We start from the raw sequence: 23841 nt of genomic DNA on the forward strand, positions 1-23841 counted from the left end.
CTGAATGTTACCTATCCTCTACCAAACACACACTGAGTAATATTCCACTTTATGGCCTGAACAAGTTACTGTAAAGACAGATCAGCTTGTCATGCAATAGAAACCCAGTTGTCTTTTCAGTGGATATGATTACTAAAGTCCTGGATCAAAGTTGTAAACAATAAAGTAAAAACAGCCTGAATGGCTAAACAAAAGACACTCTCAGTGTCCAAAAGGGACCATGGCTAAGCAGCTGGACTTGCATATTTTACAAAATAAATCCTGGCCTCCAACCTTTAGAATGACCCTCAGCTGTGCCATCTTTCCCAGCTGGTTCTCCATCTGCATGCTGGCCCTAGCTTGCTTGATTTCCCCATTAGAATGGCTATACTTGCTTTTGTTCATTAATGTCTTGGTTTTCATGTTTCACTTCTATTTCTATTTCTCTCCAGTTTATGTTCATCCATCCTAGGCATGCACACATCTCTCAACAGTGAGTGTGCTGGGTTTTAGAACACAGCGATAGATTTCCTTTTCCTTACTTCCATTGCGACCCACAGGTTGAAAATCTCTGCAATAGCAGCTCTGAAGAAATAGCTCAGTGGTTAAGAGCACTTGCCAATCTCAGAGAGGATGAAAAGTCAGTTCCCAGCATGCACTGTGGTGGCTCACGACTTCTTGCAACTACAACTTCAAGGGATCCTATGTTCTCTTTGGGTCTCCCCCAGCAGCTATGCTCATGTGCACATATGTGTGTTGAGAAAGAAACTGTTATCCGGTTGGGCCTACCTTTACATATGACTTAGCCCCCTCTCGTAGAGCTCCCAATACCCTTTCACTGCCTTACATATTTAGGGTTTTATCTATAACACTGCATGAAGAGTTGCTTTCTGTTCTGTCTACTTAACATTCTCCATGCCTCTTGTACCTGGATGAACATCTCTTTCCCTAGATTTGGGAAATTTTCTTCTGAGTTTTTTGAAAACATTTATTTTGTAGGCCGTTCACCTGGATTTCTTCTCCTCTTTTATGCCTATAAATTCATAGCATTGATATTTTCACTGCGTATTCTATATAGTTTTTTTTAAAAAATGTATCCTCTTCTTTCATTGAATGGTCCAATTCTTTACCTTGTCTTCAGGTCCTATCTCCTCACATTCCTACGTTGCACATATGATGCATTCTGTTGATAAGGCTTTCCCCTGATATTTTCACTCATTTTTTTTTATTATACTTGTTGAAGTTTTCATTTCCAGCTGCATTTCACGTTGGGTTTCTTTTAGCATTTCTGTCTCTCTTTTGAATTATATTTTCATATCCTGAATTGCCCTCCTTATTTCATTCAGCTGCTCTTTGTGTTTTGTTTCCTTGGGCTTCAATCAGGATATTCTTCCTGCCCTCTTTAAGTTCATTTATCCATGCTCAATCTCTTTGATTATGTTCATAATTGTTCTTTTGAATTCTGTGCCCTATGTTTTGTCTACGTTGTTCTCACAGCCATTATAGAACTGGTGATCAGGGAGAAAGTAGGGTCTTGGGTTTGGTTTCTTTGTTTTTTTGCATTGCTTTTCTTTTTGTGATAACTTGGGTATCTAGAGTTAAGCTGTTGGCTGTGGCTTATGACAAGTGTTTCTAGTTCACCTGTTTTTGATTTGTGTCTGCTGTCACCTTTTTTTGATTTGGTTGCTTTCTGGATCAGCTAGGAGATGCTTGAAACTCAGGCTGCGACCACTCTGTGCTGATTCACAGATGGGGTCTCTGGGTTGGCTCCAGCTCAGAAGAAAGCATATCTTCTGAGAGCATGGATTTCCCAGTGGTATGGATGATGTGCTAGACAGCAGAGTAGGTGAGTACTCCCTCTGCAGGGTGAGCAAACAATGGATACGGGTCCTTGGACGGTACAGGCAGAGGATACAGATCTGACATAGGTTTTCAGATGGTAGGGATGAGATGCTATAGGGCAGGGTAGGTAAGGGCTCCCTCTGCAGGGTGAGCAGACACTGGCTACAGGTCCTTGGATGGCAAGCTTAGAATGATTTGGCTTCCACCTGCAAAGTAAGAAGCAGATTCCCGCAAAGAAAGTTGAGCGAGTTCGGGGTAGTGAGGATAGGGCACCCTGAGGAGGAGGGAGTGAGGGCTCTACCTCAAAAGCGAGTGTCATGAGTCCTGCAAAGTCGGAGAGGAATCCTGGGAAGATGGAGGACTTGGGGGTAATTCCATGGGGGAGCAGGGCTCTTCCTAGCTACTGGGTGGTGGGGAGTCCCAGGTTTGGGGTATCTGAAGGAAAAGAGCCAAGAGGAGCAGGGATCTTGCCAGATGCATGGGCATCTGGGAAAGTCTCAGAAAGACAAAGGGCTTGGGTGTCCAAGAAGTACCTGAGGTACTTTACATATAAATTAAACACTTCGAAAATATTAACTTCACACATTGATTTTTTTTTTCCTGGAAACATTCCCTATCAGCCATTCCACTTTCCTAAGAGCAATGTCTAACAGTTTCCAGGATCTGCTCCTTAGTGAACCTGGCTGGGATGGTGGGCTGAGGGAAAAAAAGTACATGAATGGAAAACTCAAAAGTACAGACTCATTCCTCAATGCTCTAGAATAAGCAGAGTCCAGAGAAGCCCTGCATTTAGCATGCGCCATGCCCTACGTGACACAGACGCAGGCGCGTTGTCCAGAGAGCATGGAAAAGCATGTATTTCTCATAGTTCGAATAAGGTCTTTATAGGAGTACAAGTCAGTTTCTGCAAATACTAGGAGCTGGTGGGTTCTGGAAGGAGAAAGAACCAAGAGGGGACTATCAGGAACACAGGTGATGTCCGTGTAGGGACCGTGGTAATAGGTGAGAGTTTGTACGTTAAGGATGAGACCGGTTATGTCACCAGCAGATTCCTTGGGGACCGAGGCCCATACCAGAAATAATAGACACAGAGGGCATCAGGGCAAGGGCAGTGAAGACCCAGGAAGATGCAGGAGGATGGGCAAACAAAAGCAAGCTTCGAAGTATGTACCAAGTAGAATACCAGTTCTCTAAGGCGGGCAGTCTGTCAGCAGCTCCTACCCAGCTCTCCTCTGCCAGGAGACTGCCGAGTTTGACTACACACGTCATTTTCTGGTCCAGTGGCCATCACTGATGACAGAGGCTATTCTGCAGCTGAGGCCAACTGGCTTGAATTTAAGGACACTCGAAGTATAAAATGCACTCCAGATGTTAAGTACTTCAGATGAGGAAAGAAGTGTAAAATACCTCATTAATGATTTTTTATATCAGTGATATGTTGAAACTATAATGTTTGGGGGTAGTTATTGAATTAAGCAGAATATATTATTAAAACCAATTCCACATGTTTCTTTTCATATTTTGGTTATGATTCCAGCACTGTTTTTGCACCCTGGAAAGAGACTGGACATTGAGGTAATTAAGAGAGTCGGTCATCCTATCCAAAGCTCCGTTTGCAGGAGGCCACTTCGCTTCATCACCAACAGATACTGTAGTTTGTATTCTTCCAAAAGATAGCATCTGAAATGGCATTGTTCTGCAATGAGAATTTGAGATACTTTAATATATGAGTGTGTGCGCGCCTGCGCACAGATGCAGATGTGTACAAACCACAGTGCGCCTGTGGACACCAGAGGGAAGCCTTGAATATGGGTCCTCTCCTCTGCCCTTGTTTAGACAGGGTCTTTGCTCACTGTTTATTCCAGGCAGACTGGGCTGTGAGTTTCACAGTCTCCTGCCTCTAGCTTTTTTTTTTTTTTTTTTTTTTTTTGCACTGTCATTGATTCTTTGTGGATTTCACATCATGTTCTCACTTATCTCTCTTCCCTCGCATCTACCCTCTCTCTGCCCTTACAACCTCCCTCCTAAACAAAAACAAATTTAAAAGAAAAAAACAAAATTTAAGCAAAATAAAGAAACAAAACAAAGGAGGAGGAGAGGAAGAGGAAAAAGGAGGAGGAGGAAGAGGAAGAGGAGGGGGAAAAGAGAATCTTATCATGGACACTGTAGTGTGCACACAGTTTGCCCTTTAGTCTATGCATCTTTATTTGCAAGTGTCCATTGCCACAAGTTACTGGTCTGGCTCGAGGCCTTTGGTTTCTGCTATACCCCCGATAATGGGTTTTCACTGGGGCTCCTCTTGGATATCCTGTTGTTGTTCTGTTAGAGATCCTGCTGTTTTGGATCTGTGGGTTCATCCCCTGCAAATGCTCCAACAGTTCATAGATTTGGTAGATGATAGCTTAAACCAACTCATCCCAGTTTCTGGGCCTGGTGATGGGCTGGCTGGTCAGATTGCTAGCGTTCCCTCATGGTCACTGCTGGGATGACCCCTCTGGCACTGCCTCGGCCCCCTCACTCACTGTGGAAGGCATCAAGGAGCAGGGCCAGGTCTCCTGCTCTCGAGACCTCAGATCCAGGTCCTCCTTGCTTATATTGTCAGGGTCAGCTCTACTCTTTGAACCAATGAGGCACAGGGTCCTCTCTCTGGATTGCTGTAGGGGGCATGCTGGAAAGGTGGGGTGTCAGTTCTCCTGCTCTCATGCACACAGGGCTGGCTCATCAGCGACCCTGACAACAGGGTCAGCTCTAGTGTCCAGTCTCTATGTTGGCCACTGGTTTTGTATATAAAGTGTCTGGCTTTAAAGAGGGTTCCAGAGATCTCACACCTCGGGTGTCCACACTCATGCAGCTGACAGTCTACTCACCGAGCCTCCCAGCCCTGGAGGTAGCTTTAATGGAAAAGTTTCCTTTTCTCTTTGCTACTTTATATCCGGGGGCCTAATGAAGAAACTGGGATCTCTTGTTGAGAAATCGAGGACCCTCTACTCTTCAGATGGGGAGGATACAGTGAGTGAGTGAGCAATTGCTCTGTTAGGAGCTGAATATCATTTTACATATAAATTTTGAGCAATGATTTTAAAAATAACACTTAAGTTAATATTTATCTGTTCTCAACAGGAAAATATATGGCTCTAAAAAACAGAAGGTAGAATCAAAGTAAAATAATCTTCAACAATAAAAAGAAATCGATGATACACAGATGAACCTCAAAAACATTATGCCAGAAGAGAACACAGATGCATCCCATTTGTCTAACATGTCCAGGACAGGCAAATTCATTGTGGCATAAATAGATTAGTGGTTGGTTGCTCGTGGCTGGAAGTGGGACGGACACCAAGGCAAGTGAGCAGGAGAGAGCTCTACAATGTGACAGAAATCACTGTCAAGCTAGCTGTCACCATGGTGGCACAACTCTATAAACTTACTGAAAGACCGACGAGGCAAATACTTGGAACAGGGGCCTTTTGTGATACATAAACTTTTCTTCAGTTAAATGTTTTTAAAAATATAGCTGGGTTTAGTAGCTTCCAAGAAAGTGCCAGAATTTTGCACCTTTTTATGAAAGGACATGGAAAATACAAAACTATCCTAACAGCCACTGATTTATTGTTAGGGCAGTAAAAAATAAAACAAAAGCCACTTAGAAATAAGATAGTGAAAAAGGTCATTTCAGAATGTTGGCCAAAGATACAGATGGAAGATTACAGGCAAAAAAAAAAAATGGGCTGTAAAATAAGAAATTCAAAACAAAATAACCAAGGGGCAAAAGCAAAACAAAAAAAAAAATAAGCAAACATAAAACCCAAGCAACAAAAACCAAATAAACAAAACCTCTTAGCCCCCTGCAGAAGATCAAGCCAACAAGACCAGTCAACAGTCTAGTGGGTGCAGAAACTAGTTATTGGGGTAGAGAGAGAGAGAGAGAGAGAGAACAGGACATATTGGAAAATGGGAACTGAGAGGAAAGAGATGGGGTGGGCATGATTAAGACAGATTATATAGATGTATGAAGTTGTCTAAGATGAATAACAGATATTAAAACAACAGCAACTATACTCAGGGTGAGGTTTCTTTCTCCGACTTCATCTTCAATGACTTGAGTTTCCTAAGTTAATTAATTTCAACACTTAATAAACATCCCAGCCTTTATACCTCTGCACCCCCGTGGCTGCTCTCTGAAGGTAGACATTTCCTCTCACCTAACGGGAACTTGAAATTACCTTCTTGGTCACAAGTGTCTACCTCAATGAAGAGAATTTCTAAACTTTCACTGGAAAAAAACCAACATCTATGAGAACCTGAGAGGAAAAAAAAAAGAACCAGAAAGCTATTTTGGCCGCATATTTTTAGATAGGAGATTAGATTTTGTGTATATATCAAACAGCTTTCCTTGACATTTTAGTGCAAAAAGTCTACAAATTCTGTAAAAGAAAACTGACATAAGAGTAGCTATTTTTGAGAATACTTGTCCTGCTAGACAGCCCGAGAGAGTGGTTGAACCGCATGGTGCCCATGCGGAAGCATAAACAGAGATCAGCTTTTATTTAATCTAATTTAGAGTCCATAAGGATATAAAAACATAATTCGAAATGTGATATATAATAAAGTGGCGTAGCCAATCAAAGGGTAATGATGAATCATTATCAACTGGTTCTGAATATTCAGTCATCATTCACGAATATAAATCCCAGAGGGCTCCATGGCTAGTTTTCAGAAGAGGCATGAACCGCACATTCTGTCTTAAAGCACAGGCAGAGTTTTGTTTTGAGCATTACCATGGATCATTTGAAGGTTGCTCTGGATCTTGCTTCTGTGTGCCATGGTTCAGGAGCAGAACCTTCTCTAGTTTGCCCTTCTGCAGCAGGGCCTGACTACACATCACTGCTAGACTAGGGCGCCTTTTCTAATTGCTCCAATATTATTTGCTAGCAGCAACCAAACATAGCTAAGTTAACAATCTTCAGTTTGACAAACACGTTTTGCTTTCTTCCAGATGGTTGCATTGAACACGTCTGCCCCAAATTCACATGTGCACGCTTTTATTTCCAGTGGCTTTGGGAAAGGGTGAAGCCTTTTACCAGGGCATGAGTGTCCTTACAGGAGCAGACATCAGGGCACTTGTCCCTAGCAGACATCAGGGCACTTGTCCCTCCGAGTCAATGCAGTGAGCCTCCATCAGAGGCGGCTTTCTAAATGCCAGGGAAGAATTCCTCATCAGAACCCTGGCCCGTGTTGGGTTTGTAGCCTCCAGAACTAAGAAAATAAATCTCAGATTTCAAAACCTCCCAGGGAACACATTTGTCATGACAGCTCTAGCTGAATAATACAATGGTACTATATTTGGCAGTATACTGAAGGATGTTTGGTTTTTCTTACACTTGTATTTTTGTCTGGGTATGTATAGATAATATATATGTACTTCTTTAAACAGCTGGTAATAGCAATGAATTCCAGATAAGACAGTGCATAAGGACAGGCATCAAGAAGCAGCTTGCATTAATATAAATGGTTTCATTTCTATAAGAATGGCTTTATTACTACATATTTTAAAATATGAATAAAATATATATTTAAGGCGATCAGCTTCTCAGCTTTCAACTGTTTTCCAGCGGACAAGTCGGAGCCTGGAGGAAGGTAAACAACGGATGTTCCCAAGGTCGTACACTGTTCAAAGCCGAGTTAAGAATAAAATCCTGAGCTACAGCGCTTGGTCCTCAGCCCTTTTCGCTATGCTGCAGTATGGCTATTTTTTCCTGTTATGTAATACACACTAATCTGATTTTCGTTTTCTTCTTTTCAACCGAAGCTCTGAATCAGCTAATCTTGCTAATTACTAGGACAGGAAGCCGAAGACCGAAAAAGGCTCTGCAATCGGAGAAGCTCCCGCCATGAGAGCCGTTCTATTAGGAGCTCGCCCCAAATGCTGGAACTCCACATCTGCGCTGCTTTCTGCCTCCCTTAAGTTCCCGTGGCTCTCTTTTTCTTCCTGGGGGAGCTTAAACAGCCCCACCAGCCTCCTGACCGTTGCCTTTGCATTGCCCTTTGGTGCACGGCTATGCGGGGGCTCCCATTCACTTCTTTCTGAGTCACATCACAGCCGTCAGAGGATAGCCACTTGTATCTTGGCCTTCACTTGCTGTTTGCCCTTTTGGTTGTTTGACCTGACTTTGAAGCTCGGGCTTTGCTATCCTCTTGGTTCCATACTCAACTCTTAAGGACTGAGACACCGGGAAAACAGTATGATGACGATCCAGGAGATAGTTGGGACAAGGAGCACCTAGAACTCCAGAGACAGGTTCTAATTCTAACTTCTTCCATAGGAACTCTTCCCTCAGCCCTAGAAACTTCCTTTGTGTCCCCTTGATCTCTTTATGTATAAGGGGTTTCCTGATAGGGAATCGAGCTCTTTATTTTTGGATTTTCCTTTCCAAATTATTAGGATTTTTACTGTTCTCTTTTAGGCCCCGATAAGGGAATCTTTAAAAAACATTGTTTTAATTTCTTGGTGTAACTCATAAAATAAAAAGATGGAGCTCATTATCTCAAATGTCCTGCCCAGCTCTGCAGTTACAGAATTGTAGGAAACTCTAGGGCACATTTTCATATCTGGTGCACAGAGTTCACTGGAACATCAACCCAGCTCTGGGTAATTGTGGATTGTCTTTCTCAGCCTCAGTCACAGTGCATGGGCCCCTTTCTTATTAAAATAATGGTTTCCTCCTCCTGGGTCAAGATATTAAGTCACAGCAGCCACCAGCATCATCTCACTCACGCAGTGGGCGACCAGTTGCCAGAAAGCCCTCGGTGAGATCTTTAACTAGGAAGCCATCAAAGGACCAGAATAGAACACTGGAGACTTAAGTATGAAAGTGAAAGTTTAAACTATATTATCTATATATCACTTTATCTATTTGTAGATATAAATATCGAATGGCGATATCTGATGTGAAAGACCCTCGCTCTGATTACTGCTTATCCTAACATCTTGCAGTAGGCGCTCCCCCAGCTCACGATCACGGTCTCAAGTCCCTCCCTTACCTTTCTCTGTCTTTCACTGACTGCTCAGCCATGAATGCTGTCAGTTCTTCCAGTCGCTGGAGATCTCTCATTTCCATGTCTTGCCACTTCTGCTGCTTCTCAGCCCAGTATTTCCTTATCTGCCATATAAATGTTACATCAAATTTGAATTAACACTAGACAAAATGGAGGAGGGGCAACATCATCCAGTTGCTCACACAACAAAGATCAGACTGAAGGATGGCTTTTGTTTATGTTGTGTTTTAGAACTGCCTATAAAATATTGGCAATGGGAAAAAAAAATAAATGAAAACATAAAGGCAGAAGTCTCTGGAACTCTCCTTACTTAACGGTTTCTGAAGTGGAAATGTAGTGTGTACTGAGACCTAGGTTTTAATCTATGACTGAAATCATCACCTTTCAGGGAAACACACACGCGCGCACACACAGTGTGTTTCTGCCTCTAAAGCATATGACCTACCTGTTACCAAGAGTATTTTTATTCTCTTATGGTAATGCATTCTTTAGCAAATATAACATTTGAAACTATTTTTACCTTAAAAGCATGGGTTTATTTATGCTAATGGACAGCCGGATGCTAAAAGCTTTATGCTCCCGGGGAAATGGCAGGAAATGGGTGGGAGGAAGGAGGGAAAGAACGAATTAACAAGGTTGTGGTAAAGAATAGTCTCGACCTATGTGGTAAAACAAAGGTCGTGCTTCTCGGGTTCACAAATGTGGAAGGCATTCTTCTTCCTGAGACCGCTTTGCCTCTCTCAATGGAAGCAAGCAATAGGCACTCTTTGTAGGGAAGAGAAATCATTTCGGGGTTCCACAGTATGCTTAGGCAACTCAAGCTAACAAAAGCCCTTTCCTATTACTCTAGGCTGCCATATTGCTGGCTCAAGACGCTGGATCTTGCTAATGAACGACAGAGTGGCACCTCCGTGGTGGCAGGCAGTGGTCTGCAGGGTGCCTGGCTAGCCTCACCTCCAGTGTGGCACTTTGTCTTCTGAGAGTTTGGATATGAAAAGCTAATTGGTTTCCCAGCTGGCCCTAGCAGCATGGTCTTTACCCTGAGAGCCTCTCAAGAGGCAGCCTAGAGATGCAGTTGAAGGTCACAGTCAGAGCAATGCCGCAGCAGCAGGGGAAGGTAGCACAAAGTGGTACCCATTCAACATGACTCAAGACAGAGTTTAAAGAGAGAAACCAGAAAGATGCCAGCAACAAAGATGGTGTGTGTGTGGGGGGGAAGCAGTACAGTCCTTGTGATTAATGCCAGGAAACCCCAAGTGTCAGGAAGGATAATAATTATAGCATCTCCATTGCAAGTATAAGTGATCTTTATACTTTTCTGTTTTTATTTTGTTTTTGCAAAACAGTATCTTTCATTCTCAAAGTGCTGCTGCTACCTCAAAAGCAAGTTTGAAAAAGAGACAGAAGAGAGCTTTCTCCTGGTCACACCAACACAATGACATGCGCTTACTCTTGGCACTGGCCTGGGAGAAAGAGCAGCACTCCTCCTTGCAGACAGGCTGCTAAAGCCCTGTGGTCTCTGACAGGAATGGGTGTGTTGCCTTTTGCAGACCAGAGAGTATGCGCTATCCCCCTTCCCTCCCTTAATCCCTCCTTTCTTCTCTCCATACCTCAGTTCTTCCTCCTTCCCCTTGCCCTCTCTTCCCACCTCTCCTTTCTTCCTCCTCCTCCTTCTGCAGTCATTGTCATTCATCATTCACAGAGCTCAATCCTGGGCTGCACCCTGGGAAACCTGGTCTGAAAGCTTTCTCACAGCTCTGCAGGTCAGAGCACCTCTTCCTGCTGCGACTGCAATCCTGTGGTAGAGAGCTCCTCGCTCTCTGACGCAGCATCCTGGGGAGTGCTTTTTGTTTGCTATCAACTCTGACTTTAAGAACACGATCACATCTTTCTCACACATAATTCCATCTAGTCTCCATTTTTGTATTGTCTGAATATGGCACCCTCTGCCTGTTCTTGTCGGTGTTCTGTGTGGCCTTCCAGGGCACCCCAGGTCCTTGTCAAGCCTTGCAGTAACTGAGTCATAACCTCAAGCCTACCCTGCCTGTCTGGGCGACGTTCGAATTTCCTTTCAAGCTGCCATATTTATAGGTCTTCTATGGAACTGTGTTCTCCTTCGGCATTTGACCATCATTGGTTTTTTACTCCTAAAATCTTCAATTATATAGCAACAAACTCTGACAAGAGCTGGCTCCTCTCCACCTTCATCCTCGGGGTTCTAGCTCAGTAGAGTTTGGTTTGACCCTCAACATGAGGCTTTGCTAACTAGTACAACCTCTCTCCTGCTTGATTGCAAAACGTGATTTACTAATCTTGGTACTTTTGAGTGTCTGCTAGAACACTGAATAACCATTTGATTAATGATACAATTGTATGAATAGGTACAGAATTCATGGCTTTGGTGGATCTTCAGTGACGATTTTTTTTTTAATGAATTCTTCGTCAATGGTTCCCAATTCCTCAACAACATCCCAAGACACATTCCCTATGTTCTGAGCTCTGTCCCCACCTCCTCTTTCCCACTTTTCACAGGCTCAAGGAAGTTCTAACTTTCCTTCATACTCCACACCAAGGAGAGGAAGGGCTATCCTTTCTTCAGTGGTCATAAGTACACGTTCTAAAGACTCAGAAAAATCCTTACCCCGTGTGGTCTCAACTCTTAAATCTCCCTGCTCTACCACCTGTCCCTCTCTTTATCCTACCTCAGCTGTCTTTGCTGCTTCCTCCTCTGCGATACATTAAACACAGACCTCTCCAGCTCAAATCTTCAAGGAAGAAGACTATTTGGAAACCACAAAGATGGTAGCAACGTGGCATTCAAAGTTCTTATTAAAGCATCTAAGACTGTTTTCCACTTTTCTGTCTATATTATTCCCCACTCACAGCATTCTTACCTCTGCCTTCTACAGAGGAAGGGTTTACCAAGCAGCAGGGAAACAAAGAGCAATTCTATGCAAGTAGTCAATCCAAACATATTAGTAATGATACAGGCAAACATGCTGCCTTCTGTGGTGACTCACCAGAGGATCAAATCAAACAATCATTTCAACTTTTATTTTATCAATAATTGGTATTTCTGTATGTTTCCATTAACCTTTAAGTCTACTGTTAAAACATTATTGGCTTTGGCCCTCATTTGTTCAGTAAATATTTATTAAGGACACGCCTGGAGCCACATACCATATGCTACTTACTTGGGATGTGGTATTTATAGCATTTTTCATCAAATTGGGACTTAGTAGAGGAAAGACACAGTAAAGAAATAGATGAGTGAACAAGTCCTTACATATCCTGCTAATTCCTAAGAAGGAAATAAGTAGGGTGATGCTTCTGAAGAGTTCGGGTGGCTTTATTAGATGTCGTGTTCAGATGCTTTCAACGGGACTTTTGCAGGAAAGGTTGAAAGAGGATGGCAAGACAGCCTTTGCGGAGCAAGAGATCGGTGTGGGTCATGGAAGCTGTGGATTCAATAGCATTGGTGAGGAAAGAGCTCTCATGTTCTGGAAATCAAGATGAGACTGAACTAAAATTGGCGGCTAAATCTAGGAGACTAGAATTGGTTGGTAAGTCATGCTAGGGTCCAAACTGGAGAGCTGGGGGTCCATGACTCTGACACAAGGAATTTCAATCCTGCAGCGACGAGGTGTGACTCTGCATGGAAAAGGTTCTGCCTGTTAGATGGAGAATGAAGAGTTTGGAGATCACCTAGAGATGTAGGGCAAAGGTGGTCCCTTGGGCTAAGAACTGGAGCGGAGTGTAATGGGGAGAGGCGCGCTTGAGTGTGGGATCAGCATGCTTGTTAAGAAGCTTTGTATATTCAAGGCCTGGACTAAAGAGCAAGCAGTGAGTTTTAGTATTTTGCCCTAGCAACTGTGAGACTGAAGCATTAGTAACTGAGATGAAAGACTGGGTTCCTAGCAGGCTTGGAAAAGAAGCCCAAGGTCACTTTTTGGTGAATAGATCCTGATATGCCTACAATACCTCTAAAACAGACACAATGGGCATCTGGAGGTGTGAACTGCCGCAGGGAGAACTCAGTCCTGGGGGCCCAAATGAAGCATCTATTTACAGGAAAATATCTGCTGTCCAAGACTAGGGAGAAAAGGTGACAGCCTTATTTACATCTTCATTTTCACAGCTTTTCCTAGGAGAACGGCTTACCTTCTCGCCTCCGAGGTGACATCTCATTATGTTGTCAGGACTGGAACAAGCAGCAAGCTCCCCTGCAGCAAGGACCCTTGGCTTATTATTCATTATGCTCCTCGCCTTGATTCTTTCACATGGCTCTTTCCTGGGATTGTTCCCGGCCTAGGGAGCCTTAGCTATTTGCCTGGGGTTGTGCTACCCTGCCTTTTTGATTGGGAAACCCCTCTTGGCCCTCTTAAGACTTATCCTTCAGCACTGCCTTCTTAGCCGTTCTTCCTTTCTCCTCTCCCAGATACGGCGAGGTGTGCCTGCTAGAGCATCGTTTGTTTCTTTGGCACAGCATTTCACATACGGATTTTATTATTTAGTGTCGTATTCCTTGTACTTTATACGGTGTCTGGCATACACTGGCGTTTAGATGGTCACTGTTAGATGAGCAGACACTTCTCCTAGTCCCTGGCCCAAGAATAAGAGTTGTGGATTGGAACTGGTCCAGCGGTTTTATTTGTAAGAGGGTGAAGTCTGGACTAAGTACTTCCCCAAGGAGTGTTCCATTCACTTCTCATCAATTAATAGGAGCAGAAAGCGTGGATCGAGAATTATTGGCTCTGCAAGCTTCAAATTAAAATCCTGGCTCAGCACGTTCAAGTAGACCTTTGAGATACTTGTTGAGACACAGAGCCTAGATGCACTAGGTTTTAGATTTCTTGTGTAATCTTTAAAACATTCAAGTGAAGGCTGTTCAGACAGTTAATGTACGTGATAAATCGAATGTCAAGTTCTTAACTTGGACATGAAGTTTCTAACAAAACAAGCTCTCATCGCCCTGCTTTCCTCCGGGGGATGCTGATTTGTCCTGGATGCAAGCTGTCCCTTTTTCCAGAGTTCCCCATCATGTAGTCTTACACCAGTGAATGTGTGGACAAAGCAAGGAAAATAGTCTCTGCACAGAGTTATGTATCAAAATGCAATACTAGTTTTTCCAGAGCATTTAAATTGTTTCTATATCCTATCTTCCTTTAGCAATTTTCAAAAACAATTTGTTTCTTATTAACAATCCTACTAGAAAGCATGGTGTTTATGCTGTAAGCATACATCAGAGTTTACCCTTAAAAAACTTAGACGAGTGTCAAGCAGCCATTAAATTCGCCATGAAATAAGAGTTTCTTGCTTATGGATAGAAAGCAGAAGCTTAGAACGAACGCATTATCACAGGAAAAGGGGTGGCCTCTAATTTCAGGCTAGCTGTGTGATATCGAATATTTGAACAAACAGACTTCTGTACCGTGTTCCTGGAGTTATTACCCTCCAGGGCTTTAATCACTTTGCAGCAGGAGGTCATAACACTTAACCAGCCACGCAGACAATATGGGACACAAAGGTTAAAAGATTCAGTCTCTTTTCCAACAAAGCAGTAAGACAAAGCAAATTGTGATTTCATCTTCTGGTTTCTAATTTATTTAGATAGCTCCCTTTCAACTTACAGCCATCCTTTCTCCTTTTGACCTGTAAAATGCCACCCCATACAACAATGTAGCATTATCATATATAAAAGCATGACGGGGCATTATAATAAACATTCATTTTATGCTTTTTCTTGTTAATTTAACACATGTAATACATGACCTCTTAGAAGGCAAGGGACATTTTTTAAAAATATCTTTCATAGTTTATTTAACTTTATTTTATGTGCATTGGTGTGAAGGTGTCAGATCCCTTGCAACTGGATCTTCAGACAGTGAGCTGCCATGTGGGTGCTGGGAATTGAACCTGGGTCCTCTGGAAGAGCAGTCAGTACTCTTATCCACTGAGCCATCTCTCCAGCCCCTGACATTTCTTATACAATGGCATCTTGTATCTAGTATCATCTTTTAAGAGGGAAATGAAAGACTCACTGTACCAGATTTTATTTTACTTTTGGGCCACCAACCAGCTCCCAAATCATTACACAGAGACTTCCTACTAGTTATGAAATACTCGGCCTTACTCTGCCTTATCTTATGCTTGTCCCCCTCCCCCAGCTCTGTTAACATAACCTGTTTCTCTTCACCTATATTTTGTCTCAGGGCTATTTCTCTTTCTTTCTGTGTGTCCTGCTTTCTCCACTGCTTCTCATGTTTTGGCTGGGCAGTGGCTTCCTGACTTCTGGCCCCAGGCATCACCCTCTCTTTTTCCTTCATCTCTCCTCCTTTCTCAAGCCTAGATTTCTGCTTCTTTCTGCCTGACAGCCCCACCTATCCCTCTCTCTTGCCAAGATATTGGACATTTGGCTTTTTACTAGACCATTCAGGTGCCTCACAGACAGGCAAGGAGAAACAAACAAGAAATAATTCTACGTAATTAAACAAATGCAAAGAAATGTAACACACCTTTACATAGAAAGTAATAGTCTGCAGATAAACAAATGTAACATACCTCTACATAGTTAAAGTAATATTTCACAACTCATCTGCCAAACTGATGCAATGAAATATAATACAGATAGGAGAGAAGCATTGAAGTAAATACTGTTGGGGTTTAGCTCATATAAATCCCAGTATAGCTGAAAGGGATCGTGTTATACAACTATAGACAAGATTAATACTTTATACAGTAGTCTGTCATTGAGCTTGATACAAGTCCTTACCAATCACTGAACTAATTTATAATGTCGTGGGGACATGATAATTAATCTCCAAACCATGCATACCTGGTCCCTCTGAGTCAAGTTGCTTGGGAAAGCCAAATCAAGCTATTTGATGCTAAAGATGAACACTTACCCACTCTTACTCTCAAAATCTTTCAGTCAATGTTATCTCTCCTGAACATTGTACTATAACAACATCTCAGTGATTCGACCTAAGACTGACTCAAATTTCTGAATTTAAAAAAGTAGCATCAGGCCGGGTGGTGATGGCACATTCCTTTAATCCCAACACTCGGGAGGCAGAGGCAGGTAGATCTTTGAGTTCGAGGCCAGCCTGGTCTACAAAGCAAGCTCCAGGACAGTCAGAGCTAAACAATGAAACCGTGTCTCAAAAAACAAACAAAAATCCTAGCATCGGGTTGGAGAGAAGGATGGCCCAGCAGTTAAGAGCGCTTGCTGCTCTACACAGAGGGTCCCAGTTTACTGACCAGTATTCAGGCCAAGTGAATCACCACTTTTAACTCTGGTGCTGGGACATCTGAAATCCTATTCTGCACTCCCTAGGTAGCTGTGTGCACCTATGTACACGCCCTCACACAAACACATACATGTACATCTTACTAAAATGAAATTTAAAATGTAAAGGTGTTTCGGTGGTGAATTTGCAGGGAATTTATCGTATCAAAGCTCTCTATATGAGCAGGAAACCTAAGCTAGATCTTTGGTATCCAAAAGAGGAAGTCAATTTTACAACTAACTACCTGGTTATTTGAACTTCATGGGTCTCTTTCTGGCCAGAATCCAAATGCTCATGTTTCTGACACATTCCCTTGCCCCAAACTTGACTATTTCAGACACTGAACTACAAACTGATAAACAAGTTCATCCCCGGCTAGTAAGAGAATAAACTACCATACATTTTCTCCTGAATAATTGTATAAGACTATGAATACAGAAATAGGACCATCAAGATAGCTCAGTGGATAAGGGCAACTGCCCCCTATTCTGGTGGCCTGATCTTCGCATGGTGGAAGGGAAAAAAACCAATTCCCGTAAGCTGTCATCTGACCTTACATGTGTGCCACAGACTGCATGCGACCTATACATGTGTGCTATGGAATACATGCATGCATATGTTTACACACATATAAATAATTACAACTTTTTATTAACAAGACTCCCAGAGAACGTAATTCCTAAGAAATAAGCTTTTAAAGCACGACAAGCATGGAAATTGACAAAGGTCAACATATAGGTTTGTTCATGATAGTCTTAAAAGAATGAAAAGGGAAATATCCCAAATTGTGAGATTATCAAATGAATTCTTTGATGAAACACTACACAAGCAATAAGAATACTGTGGCGCACCATGCCTGTCTGGGCTCTATGCATTGCCATACAGTTCGTGAACCAGGCAAGGGGCTGGAGATTGAAACACACAAAGACACACAGAGACACAGGTCATCCTTGAAACAAAAATGCCCCTTCTATTGTGTCCAAGAGCAGCTATAGGGATCCTTATGATAGCCTGCCCCAGCCAAACCCACCAGAAACCACCTCTCCTGCCATCAGGTACGCTTGAGGGTCTCTCGTCCTCAGAGCAGCTGCAAGCTGTCTCAGAGCAGAGAAAAACAAGTTGTTTACAAGAAATTCAGAATCTGGAGGTTCACAGCTCCAACAGAATACTACATAGGAAAGGGGGAAATATATGAATATTGACAAGAGGGGAAAATAAAGCTTAAAATAATACATTGATGTTTCTAGAAACGTTAAAGATCATTGCTGTTAGAAAAAACTTCGGGGAGTGACGCAGGTCTGGAGTGCTTTTCATAGTATTTTGTATGTTTGTATTTCTGCAACAGATATAAAACACTTTAATTACAGAGGTTTGCTTTTTAAAAATTTAGGCAAGGAAAGCACACTTTTAGGAAGTACATCAAGGAGCACTGTTACTATTCATTCCTGAAGTTTTCAAACTATCTTCTTGTATCAAGCCCAATGGCAAGATACTGTATAAAGTATTTATCTTGTCTATAGTTGTATAATGCTTTCTGCCACCTTGTGTAACCTACAAAGTGAGTTCTAGGATAGCCAGGGCTGTTACAGAGAAACCCCATCTCAAAAAAACAAAAACAAAAAAAAAAGAAAAGAAAAACATTTCATGGAATCATGATTTAATTCTATGACATAGGCTTTATAAAGGCCTCGTACAAAGCTTCTATTAAAAATGCTGCCAGTAGGAGAGATCACTCTTCCCTTCAATATATGTTCCAGCTTCTGACTTCCTGGAATGATGTCCATCAGTAACAAATGGGAACTAAATCTGTTTTATTTAACCGAGTCCAATTACAAAACTCTCTCTTCTTCTTTGTTTGCTGACATTTATGTCAGCATTCCTATTCCTTCAGTTTCTTGCTGAGTTCTCGTGTCGGTGATTCTTACTAATTAACATATGGCAAAAAAATAGGATAAACTAGAAGATGTGCCAAAGGAGAGTTGAAGGGACAGGGAGAGTGGTAATGCAGGCAGCGAGGAGTTGAGCCGCACGGGGCTGTTGTAGAATGTTAGTACAGGTGTGTCACCTTTGTTTACGGCGTGGAACGTTCCCTTAATGATGCAAAGATGTGTTGCATTCCTTTCTGTTGCGTTTGTTTAACTATGTGAAGCTGTGTTTGCCTGTCAAAAAATCTGATTGGTCTAATAAAGAGCTGAATGGCCAATAGCCAGGCAGGAGAAAGGGTGGGCGGGACTGGCAGGCAGAGAGAATAAATAGGAGCAGAAATCTGGGACTAGTAGAGGAGCAAGAGAAAAGGAAGGAAGCAAAGCAGGGGCTGGCCACACAGCCAGACGTGGAGGAAGAATGAAAGAAAAAATATTCAGAAAGAGAAAGGGATAAAGCCTAGAGGCAAAAAAAAAAAAGCCTAGAGGCAAAAAGTATATGGGATAAGTTAAGAAAAGCTGGCTAGAAAAATATCCAGGCATTCATGAGAAAGAAGACGCTTCCGTGTGATTTTATTTAGGAGCTGGGTGGCAGGGCCTCCCCGCAAAGAGCCAAAGCAGTAAAGAGCAAAAAAGCTACACTGAGCTGCTTTGCTACCTGTAGACAAGAGACAGCATTGGGGGTGGGGGTGGGGGGAAGCAGCAGACAGGGGCAGGGACCTTTAGTAGAAAGAATGACGCTCAAACACAAGCCAACAGGGCAAGAAACTGGAGGGCTATCGCTACTCTGCTACTCTCCTTCTTTCCAGTCTCCCATCTTTGCTAAATGCAGCCAGAAGCCAAGGTCAAAGAAGACCCCAGACAAACCAGGAGTCACTGAATGAAGGGCAGAGAGATATTAATTTCCTTGACTATAAGTATTTAGAAGTAGTTAATCCCTACATACTTGCAGAAGTAACATTTTTAGATGCTAGCTTTGGCCCCTTGGGTGAGCAATCCTTCATAGCAGAGCTTCCCAAGCAAACTGGCAATAAGCTGCTTTCTGTTGTGATGTATCCTATGTCCATATAATAGGATGAGCCAAGAAAGTATTCTTGGGTAAACACATTAGTTATCTCATTCTTAATTGAAATACCAGGTGGTGGAGTTAAAAATAACTGTCATGGCTTCTTTAGGAGAAAACGTCTATTTTCAGGATGGGCAATATTACATAATGATCGTGTTGTCTGTTGACACTGCTAAAATGAATTTGCTCAATCTTGTTTTAATTTCTTTTCACTGTTCATTAGAAAGGGAGTTTATATATGAAGGATGTTGTATTTTGACACATGAAGTGTCAGGAAGAGTAAAAAGTAATCAGGACTCAGAGTCGTTCAATCATGACGTCCTAGAGCTCAGGTGATTCTTGTGAACACTTAATCCAAACACTTCATTTTACAACTGAGAACAAAGCCCCCCACAGCCTGCATATAACGCACCCAAGGTCATTCAACATCTTAGGGCCCCTGGGACTGTGGTGGCTTCCTCTCGGCCTCAGCATCTAGGCACGTGCTGCGTTACAGCTAAGTGGTTATAGGTGGCGGCGTGTGCTGAAAACACACCCAACCCAATATTCTAAGTTCCCGCACCATGCACTGGGAGTAAAGAAATGAAAAAAAAAATTCCCATTTCTTATAAGCGTGCATTCTAGAAAAATAAGTGACGGTAGTATTACAAAGTATGTATGCCAGGGGTGAAAAATGCTGAGGCAAAACTAGGCCAGGATGACAGGTCACAATGGGAGAAGAGGGTCATCGAGGGATGTGCTCACTAGTGTGGTGTCTGTTTGGGTCCTTCGCTGAACTGAGAAGAGGGCTGTGTAGATGGCATGGGAGGAATGAGTTGCAGCTGGAGCAGAAGCAGGTGGGAAGGGGTGGGATTTGAGATCCAGCACACGCTGGAACGCACAGGGAGGAAAACGAGGCGCAGGGCTTTTGAGACTGGATTTTGGATTTTATTTCAAATGGATGTTGGTCCATTTCTGGCCGGGGGAATACAATCCAGAGAAAGTTTTTACGAAGATCAGCATGGCTGCTTTGTATAAAAGGTTGTGGAGGTGGAACATTGAGACAGGAAGAGTTTTGGGGGGTAGAGTAGCTAACTAGGAGACCAAGAGGCCGTTGCAATGCTTCGAATTTAAAGACCGCTTCTATCCATGTCAGAAGATAAATGTATGAAGGGAAAACAAGAATCGGCAAAGACACCAAGACTGTTGGGCTGAGCCCTGGGAGAACAGAGTCCATCGGTGGGGAGAACAGGAAGAAAAGTATGATAGGTCTGGAGAGAGAGACAGAACCACAGCACTGGCATTTAGATTTGAGATAGTCGGGTATGTCAGTGCAGACTTCAAAAGGACTATTAATCGATACTATCCAGCATATAAATCATGTAAAGTTATTTTAAGACAGTTAAGATCCATAAGACTAAGCCCCCAATACAATCCCAAGTTTAACAGAAGAATGAGGAAAAACCTGTCCAAGTTAACTGAGAAAGTACCATTGTGGTAGAATGGCTTGCTTAGAAGTAAATGAAATTGTTTTCCATAGACCCAGGGCTATCACTTCTGTCGTGGTAGTCCCAGAAAGATGAGGACTAAGAGTTGACCCACTGGGGTTAGCTAGCAGAGCATGGAGGTCAAGCGCAATCCTGGCAAGTGCTGTGTTGCTGAAGTAGGCTGCGGGGGCTCAAGCGTTAAAGACGAAAGTGTTCCTCATTACCAATCACCAGGGAAACGTGAACCACTGCCCCTGCACGTGACCCTGCTGCAGCTGGGAGAAAACTGGTGTGCTCTTGCAGAGGCATCCACGTTGGCTCGCTCGCGGAAGCACTATTTGCATCCGTGGAGAGATGCGAACAACCCACATGCCCGTCCACACAGGAACAGTTAGGAATTGAGAACACAAACGAGTTATCAGAGTTGACCTCTTGTCGGGCAGCGGACTCCAGGTCATTGCTGAGAAAACAAGCCAGGGCAGGACGTCAAGCGGTGCCTGATTTCACCCAGGTGGAAGTGAAAACGCTGATCTCAGACATTGAGAGGGGCAGTGTGGTTACTGTAGGTGGGGGTGGTGGGGTGTGGGGGATGTGCAGGACAGGGAAAAGTGATCAGAGAGCACTAAACCCATAGCCAGGGAGGCATAAGAAATTCTCACGTACTGTACCGTAGTAGCCCTACTGATTTACTGTGCATTTTTAGAATGCTTGAGGAAGGAATTTTAAATGCTTCACCATAAAAATAACTGGTACAGGCATAGATACTTACACTGATTGAAGCACCATATACACATGTACCAAAATATCACATGATGCATTAAAACTGTTTTTCATGTGTTAAAGGAACTTAAAATTTAAGTGAATTGGAGCTGGACAACTGAGTTCAGGCTATGGAAGGATATTGTCTGAAGAAGGGTGGGACCAAGAAAGGATTTGATAGAAGACATTATGGCATACATTTGGAAAAGATCTGGAAGATGACAGTGGTTGGGACAAAGATTGGGACGATCTTGAGTAGGAAAGGCGATGAGACTCAATGCTCAGTGGACCTGGTTATGAAGCGTTATGAAGAGAGGGCTGTCAGGTTCATAGGTATGGACTCCAAAGGGTTAGTAGATTGGATCGTAGAAACCTATGGAAACTCTGGTGAAAATGTCAATATGTTAAAAAAAAAAAGTGCAGTCATGGCAACTTTCTTCATCTTCCTTAACTCTGCTCAAAAAATGATACCAAAGAGGATAATAAGAATGGGGAGTTGTGAGCCGGGCAGTGGTGGCGCACGCCTTTAATCCCAGCACTCAGGAGGCAGAGACCAGCCTGGTCTACAAGAGCTAGTTTCCAGGACAGGCTCCAAAACCACAGAGAAACCCTGTCTCAAAAAACCAAAAAAAAAAAAAAAAAAAAAAAAAAAAAGGGGGGGGGAGTTGTTAAAAGCAGCTTGTAACATAATCTTATCGTGATTATCTGATTTCTCATGGAATGTTTAATTACAATGCTTTGTTAACCTACAGAAGTCATAACGATGAAGAACATGTGGAAACAGACTGTCAGGTTGGGGCACCTTTAAAACATAAGGGCAACTCCACTACAGCAAACAGGTGTACTACTGCAGAGTTTTAATATTACCCATTTCCTATCAGCTAGACAGAACTGTGTGAACAAGGGTAGGGCTGGGAAGAAAATAACCCCAGCTCCAATACTTTGGTATTGAGGCTTCTTGAAACTGAGGTTTCTCAAAATAACAAATAGCAATCACAACGAGGGCATCAGAAACAGTACAGCAGCATTTCGATGATAAACCCAGGACCAACCCATCTAAGGCCAAACCCACTTCAGGGCTCTGTGACTCTGGGGAAATTATGGAACTCCTCTATTCGGTTACAAAATGACAGTCACATGGTTATCCATCCATCATAGTTAAGGTTAAATGAACACAGGAGCAGCATTTGAACATCGCAAACACTGTATAAATGTTCACTATATCTGATCATTATGAATAAAATCAAGACTTAGTAGGGAATATAGCCAAACATGGCACCTGGAGTTAATCCTTAAATTTCTCTCTATAAAGCTGCTAACTGGGGGAATACTGTACAAAAGAACAAATACATCTGGCCCTTGGTTATCCTAGCAGTTTTTTCATATGACCTTTCCTTAAAATTGTATCACAACAGATAGTAAGGTTCCTTGCTGGGCATGGGACTACACGCCTTTAATCCCAGCACTTGCGGCGGGGGCGGGAGGGGGGGGGAAGAGCAGAGGCAAGCAGATCTGAGTTTGAGGCCAATCTGGCCTATGGAGAGATTTCCAGGAGAGCCAAAATTACATAGAGAAACCCTGTCTCAGAAAAAACTATATATGAAGGCCCCATCATGTTTTAACTCTTCTTAGGAAGAATCTGTAGGGGGCTGTAGCCGATGGTTCAGTGGTTAGGATGACTTTCATGCTTAAGTTTGGTTTTCAGCACCCACACCTGTTGGCTCACAACTGCTGGCAACTAGCTCTAAGAGCATCAGCTGCGAACTTCTGCTGTGGGTACCAGGTACACAGGGCTCAGCTTTATGTTTGTGTCAGACTCGAACTCGGGTCCTCACAATAACAAGCCGTCTCTGAAACTGATTTTCATGTTAAAAAGACAGTTCAAAACAAGCAAGTAAGCTTACCGTTGGCCATCTCTGGATGGTCATTCTACAATTCCTGTCACTTGTGGACTTTATGTTGAACTGATTTCAACTTCAGACTCATGTAAACAGGGCAGAATCAGTTCACTTAAGGTTAGTAGGCTCACGTCTAAATTTTAATGACGTACCAAAGAACACTGGGAGCATTTTTTACACTAGGTGATTCTTGATTTATTTCAGTTAATTAAATGTCCTGCTCAACATGAGTTCCTTAGCCCATAAAATACTACCTAGAGGACTGATTAAATTTTCAAAAGAGAAAATTGGAATCCCAGTTTAATTTTGAGTTCTTTCTGCATAAAAGATCTACTGTCTTCTCCTATCTAGTTATTGTTAAATGACATTTATCCATTACATTTCCTTGATTCATTCAGATTGCTTCATCAGATTCTAAAATTAAAAAGAAAAATAAGGAAGGGGGCTGAGGAGGTTGCTCAGTGGTTAAGCGTACATACTGCTCTTGCAGAAGGTCTCATGGGGGTGTTCCCAGCACCCATGCTAGGCAGCTCACAACTACTTGTATCTCTAGCTCTATGAGAT

At 42.7% G+C, this 23841-nt stretch overlaps 1 protein-coding gene across 4 annotated transcripts in view; it reads right to left on the reverse strand.

The window, feature by feature from the left end:
* Ccdc148 (coiled-coil domain containing 148) overlaps nt 1-23841 on the reverse strand; it is a 242717-nt gene that overhangs the window by 50594 nt on the left and 168282 nt on the right. For all 4 annotated transcript variants that reach the window (XM_041631628.1, XM_041631631.1, XM_041631629.1 and 1 more), the window contains one exon: nt 8863-8981. In XM_041631628.1, coding sequence (XP_041487562.1) covers nt 8863-8981 — 119 coding nt within the window. The remainder of the gene's footprint in view (nt 1-8862; nt 8982-23841) is intronic.

This window comes from Microtus oregoni, unplaced genomic scaffold (genome assembly GCF_018167655.1).
Source record: "Microtus oregoni isolate MIOR12 unplaced genomic scaffold, Mior012 000037F_ref0000500, whole genome shotgun sequence".
In the NCBI taxonomy this organism is placed as follows: Eukaryota; Metazoa; Chordata; class Mammalia; order Rodentia; family Cricetidae; genus Microtus; species Microtus oregoni.